At 49.0% G+C, this 6,000-nt stretch overlaps 1 protein-coding gene across 1 annotated transcript in view; it reads right to left on the bottom strand.

Annotated features, from left to right (window-relative positions):
• The window catches only part of MYO10 (myosin X), a 210,744-nt gene extending 209,044 nt beyond the window's left edge, over window positions 1-1,700 (bottom strand). The window contains exon 1 of the mRNA XM_079984894.1: window positions 1,164-1,700. Coding sequence (XP_079841020.1) covers window positions 1,164-1,184 — 21 coding nt within the window. The 5' untranslated portion in view covers window positions 1,185-1,700. The remainder of the gene's footprint in view (window positions 1-1,163) is intronic.
• Between the last annotated feature and the right edge of the window lie 4,300 nt (window positions 1,701-6,000).

The raw sequence follows: 6,000 nt of genomic DNA on the forward strand, positions 1-6,000 counted from the left end.
ACATGCCCTTGTTGCAAAACAAACTTGCAGCGGACTTGCTGCCCCGCTTAGCTCGCAGATGCGCTCCGTGGGCCAAGCCAAAAAATAAAATAAAAAATGCCCTCCCGGTTTACTGACCTAAATGCACAAAGGCGAGAGAGGGGGAGCGAGCGCAAGGCGAAAAAGCGCACAAAAGGAAGCCGCTCACCTCCGCTCCAGGATTGCATCCTGGCTTAAAAGGGAAACGACCACTCACTCCTCGCTCTGCAATCAAACATCCTAACAGCGGCAAAGATCCCTCTCCCAGTTTTTTTGTCGTTTGCGCATTGCATCCATAGGATTCACCTATGGAGGTGTTTCTGGGGGGAAGAGAAGGTTGAAGGAAGCAATTCTTCCAACTTTGCCTCTTTGGGGCGCACTCGGAAAAATGAAACACAGCTCACCTAGGGGTACGCACCAACACAAGGATTAAAACATTTCTAAGGCTGGAATCCTCTGCATTCTTACTTGAAAGTAAACCCCTTTGAACTCGGCGGGGTTAATGCCGGGTGCAACCCAGGCAATCACTTTCTCTTTTTTAATACATTTATTTATTTGGTTTTTCAAATTAAAGTTTTACAATCACATATCCATCATAAAAACAAGATTCCATAGAATATCCTGGACTTCCCTCCTCCTCTTTGTGGGTCCTATTATTAGTCATTTCCTCCTGCATCTTTTATAATAACCCAAATCTTTTACATCTCCATTACATCCAAAATTCGCCATTAAACTACATTTTTTTATCGGGCGATTACTTTCTATGGATCCACAGCAAGGTGCTTTATTATTCCTGTTACTTTCAAGGCGGAAGTTAAGCGTCCTTCCGTCCCAAGCGCTTCACTCGGATCGCACACCTGAATTTTTTTAAAATTCGAGATTAGCAACAACAAACCGCCAAAGCCGCTCTTTCTCCCGTCCCCCCCAACAACGTGCCGTTTCCTTCACCTCTCCAAACCCCGAAGAAGAACCAAATTACACATTTACAGTTGGGTTTCCTCGGACGTAAATCGTAATCCCCCCCCCCCCAGGTAAGCGCGGAGGGGATCACAGCCTTTGCTAGGAAGTCATCCCTGGCGGCGAGGCTCGCTTCCCACGTAGGAACGCGCGCAACAGGATCAGCCCCGCAGGAGCCGTGCGCTCACCTCGGGGAAGAAGTTCTCCATCGCTGCGGCAACTCGGGGGCGCCCGGCCGGGAGAGAGGCCGCTTCAGCGGGCTACCACGTGCCGCCACGGGGCCGATGGCCGTTCCCGGCGGGGCGGCGGAGCTGCGGCTCGGCGTCACGCCCTTCCTCCCCGCGCTGCCATCCCTCGGCCTCCCGGCGCTGCCCTCCGGCCCAGGGGCCACCAGCACACGCATCCAGACGCGCGCCACGAGGAGCCTTTTGTCTCAAAGCCTTCGCGAGGAACCCCGGCCGTGCCACATGGCTCCTGCTCGCACCGGAGCCGATCTCCTCCCTACTAAATCCACCAGGGGGATCTCAATCGGCGGACTTAGGAATTGGGGGGGGGGAGCACGTCGCTGCTCTCTCTCCCGAACGAATCCGGCTGCTCCAGAGCGCAGCGCGGCCAGGGAAAGGTGCGCGCAAAACGGACACGAGCGCACACCTAGAGAGCGCAGAGAGTTAGGTTTCCTGGCGGCGGTTCCAAGGGACCTCTCGGGCGACGACCGTGTTGCACACACTCCGCCGCCTGAGATTAGCAAATCCCCGCCCTGGAGAGCGAGCGACCCAGCCAATCCCAGGCGAGCGCCTCTTTGGAATCTGGACCCGGGAGGGCGCGCGAGCTGCCTCTTTCTCTCTATCGCCTTCTGTTTTTTTGGCTGCTGCAGAGGCTCTGATTTCCAAAAGACTTCCTGACTGTGTCGCACTTTCTGCAGAGGCGCGATGGTGGGCTGGTTCTCGCAGACACCCCCCCCCCCCCCGCGCGCTCGCGCTCGCTCGCACCTCTACCTGCCACGCTTCGTTTCAGAATTCGGGCACACGACCTGCAAAGAGATACGAACGTCTGCACTCTATTCGCAGGAGAGAGTGGGTCAGTCTCCTGGTTAGTGGAAGGAAGACTGCCTAGCAAAGGCAGCCAACCCACACTTATACTGTAATCCATATATCATAGAATCATAGAGTTGGAAGGGACCCAAAGAGTAATCTAGTAGTCCAACCTAAACAGCTGTCCCATACGCGGATCGAACCTGCAACCTTGGCATTATCAGCACCACGCTCTAACCAGCTGAGCTATCCAGTCCATTTTTATAGGTAAAGGTAAAGGGACCTCTGACCATTAGGTCCAGTCGTGACTGACTCTGGGGTTGCGGCACTCATCTCGCTTTATTGGCTGAGGGAGCCGGCGTACAGCTTCCGTGTCATGGGGCCAGCATGACTAAGCCGCTTCTGGCGAACCAGAGCAGCGCACGGAAACGCCGTTTACCTTCCCACCTATTTATCTACTTGCACTTTGACGTGCTTTCGAACTGCTAGGTTGGCAAAAGCTAGGAGAGAGCAACAGGAGCTCACCCCATCGTGGGGATTCGAACCGTCAACCTTCCAATCGGCAAGCCCAAGAGGCTCAGTGGTTTAGAGCAGGGATGTCCAACAGGTCTATCGCGATCTACTGGTAGATCCCTGCAAGGTTTTGGTAGATCGCGGTCGATCTCTGGGTCCCTTTCCTTAGCATAGCTAAAACTGACTCCTGCCCTGCCCCTGCCCCCGCCCCCTCGCCTCACCCTCCATTGTTGTTTGATCTCTGGAAGGCAAGACTGAGCTTTTTCTGTGCTGCTGTTTTCACCCATAGTGATCTTTTCGTGAGTGACTTTTCCCCTATATCCCTTGTCTTTAACTCCCAAAAAACGGAAGTCTACCCCCCAAAAAAGCTTTATTTTAAACCCCTAAAAATGGGGCTTTCTTTCCAAAAAAAAAAGCTCAACAACTTTGAGATCACTGCCAGTTTTTGATTCTGAAAGTAGATCGCAGTCTCTTGAGAGTTGGCCACCCCTGGTTTTGAGCACAACACCACTTGCATCCCATTTAGTAGCATTTCATTTAGTAGTATGGGGGGGGGGGATAAATGACTTTTTTTTGTAAATCAGGTAGGAGAAAGCCTTGCCAATTTAGGAGACACTCCTTTGCTGCTCCCTCCTCTTTGCCCTCCAGTGAAAGAGACCGTGCTTTTTCCTTCCACCTTTTCCGTTTTAATACAGAGCAGAGGTGAGGTGGTTAAATGAAATGGTGACAGAGCAGCCAGCTAGCTGTGGCATTGCGTCCTGGCAAAATTGGCATGGCATGCAGCCCAGTTTTGGAAGGCGGGAAAGTGCCTTCACCTAACGCACCTGCAACTGGTGTGGCAAAGTTTTAAGCATGAATAGTCTAACATGTGAACAGTGCGGGTGCTTTTTTAATGAAATGTGGGCAATTCCCAAAGGATAATTAAATTGCTTTAAGATCCCAAGTGTGATTTTTGTCCTCGTTGTTCTATTGGATAATGGCCGGTGTCCCCTGTTGTTCTGCTTCTCTGAGATAGCAAGAGCCAAAACAGAAAGAAAACCTGGAAGAGGCTTAGTAGCGCACCTTCTTAGGCTATCATCTTATGAGCACCACTTAGGAGGAAGCCATGCTGAAGCCAGCGGCGCTCTGGCGACCATCTGCATCAGGCTGTAATTTTTCTAATTACTGCAAACCAAGATACCACACAGGTTCACAAAGTTCAGTCGAGAGATGCTTATTCTGGATGAAGCAAAAGCACAGCAAGGTTCCAATAAAGCACACACTGATTCATCCTGCCTCAGGTTTTGCAATGTATTGAGCCACAGAGTTTGGGGGATTTTTGTCAGAAGTCAGGGAATAAAGCACAGTCAACAGCGGTCACGCCAATCTCATTTACCACAAATGACTCTGGTCCAGTCGTCCAGCCAGTTATTTGAAGTAGTTTGAATGTCGCAGTCTCGGAAGTCATCGTTCTGGACTGTAAATTACCACAACCCCAACAGCAAGCAAAACAGCAAGCCCTTTTCAGTCATTCATTTATATATTTTTAAATTTATTTATTTGGTTTTTCAACTGAAACTTTTACAAAGATATATCAAACATAAATAATAAAAACAAGATTCCTAGGAACATCTTGGTCTTCCATCACCCCTTTTGTGGGTCCTATTATTAATCATTTTTTAATGATTAATTATGCATCTTTTATGATACTCCAAATCATTTTCCTCTTCCATTATGTCCAGAATTCAACCTTAAACTGTTTACAATGGTCTTTAAGATAAGTTATAAATTTTCCCCATTCCTTATTAAAATCTTGGTCTTCCTGATTTCTGACTCTTCCAGTCATTTTAGCCATTTCAGCATAGTCCATTAACTTTATCTGCCATTCTTCTCTGGTAGGGACTTTATCTTCTTTCCATCTCTGGGCCAATAACATCCGTGCCGCTGTAAATAGCCTTTTCTGTTCCTTTGGGATTTGCACCTGGTGTCAGCTTTGTCCAGCCCATTGAAGCCAGCTAGCCATGCCTCTGGGTCTGAAGAACCCACTTGGACTACTGCAATGTGCTCTATATGGGGCTACCTTTGAAGGTGACCCGGAAACTAAAATAAATCCAGAATGTGGCAGCTAGACTGGTAACTGGGAATGGCCACTGAAAGCACATAACACAAGTCTTGAAAGACCTACATTGGCTCCCAGGACATTTCCGAGCACAGTTCAAAGTGTTGGTGTTAACCTTTAAAGCCCTAAACGGCCTCAGTCCTGTATACCTGAAGGAGCGTCTCCACCCCCATCGTTCAGCCCAGACACTGAGGTCCAGGTCCAAGGGCCTTTTGGCGGTTCCCTCACTGCAAGAAGTGAGGTTACAGGGAACCAGGCAGAGGGCCTTCTCAGTGGTGGCGCCCGCCATGTGGAAGCCCTCCCATCAGGTGTCAAGCAAATAAACAACTATCTGACTTTTAGAAGACATCTGAAGGCAGCCCTGTTTAGGAAAGTTTTTTATCTTTGATGTTTTATCGTGTTTAATATTCTGTTGGGAACTGCCCAGAGTGGCAGATGGACGGGGTATAAATAATAAATAATAAATGATGATGATGATGATGATGATGATGAGGCCCCAGTATAAAAATTGCTGGAAAGGTCAAATCCATTTATGCTGCTCTCACAGAATTTGGTGAGCTGATTTAGGCTGCAGCTTTTTGTCAGAGGTGACGAGAGTTAAAACCTGCTCGGAAGGGAGACCATCTGCCCTGAAAGTCTCCTTTGTAATCCTACATATGTATGGATCGGCTGTGGTTATTCAGTAAGAAGGGAAAGGCATTCTGGACACTGAAACCCACAGCCAGTCCCCTCCCCCCATGTGTATGTATGTCCTTATCCTCACAAGGTCACGTGTGTACAACTGGTTCAAGGTCACTCTGTGAACTGCTTAGCTGAGTGGAGATTTGACCTTGGATCTCCTTGGTCCTGATGCGACATCATGCAGATCCTAGCACTCACTCATTTTTATTACTGAACAACTTGGTAGACTATTGCCCAATTGTTCATCATCTTTTCCCAAGTAAAAGAATTAGAGATGTGCAACCCAGTCTTCTTCATTTTACTTGGGAAAAGACGATGCAAGAACCACTGAAAGCAGTGGCATTTAGTTCCAAAGAAATGTGTGTGCAGTTTTAGCTGCACATTGTCATGCCAGGTTGTACACCGGAGCAAGACAGTTTGAGCATATTACACCGATCCTGGTCCAAACTGATTAGTATCTGAACCCAATTCAAAGTGCTGGTTTTGACCTATAAAGCCTTAATCGGCTCAGGACCGAAATACCTCAAGGACAGCCTCTTTCCACATGAACCTACCTGGACCCTAAGATCATCTTCTGAGGCGCTCCTTCATGTGCCTCCTCCTTGAGAGGTCCAGATGGTGGCAACACAGGAACGGGGCCTTCTCTGCAGTGGCTCCCCGTCTGTGAAATGCTCTCCCCAGGGAAGTTCGCCTGGTGCCTTC

The sequence above is a fragment of the Podarcis cretensis genome (assembly GCF_951804945.1).
Source record: "Podarcis cretensis genome assembly, chromosome: 7".
NCBI lineage: Eukaryota > Metazoa > Chordata > Lepidosauria > Squamata > Lacertidae > Podarcis > Podarcis cretensis.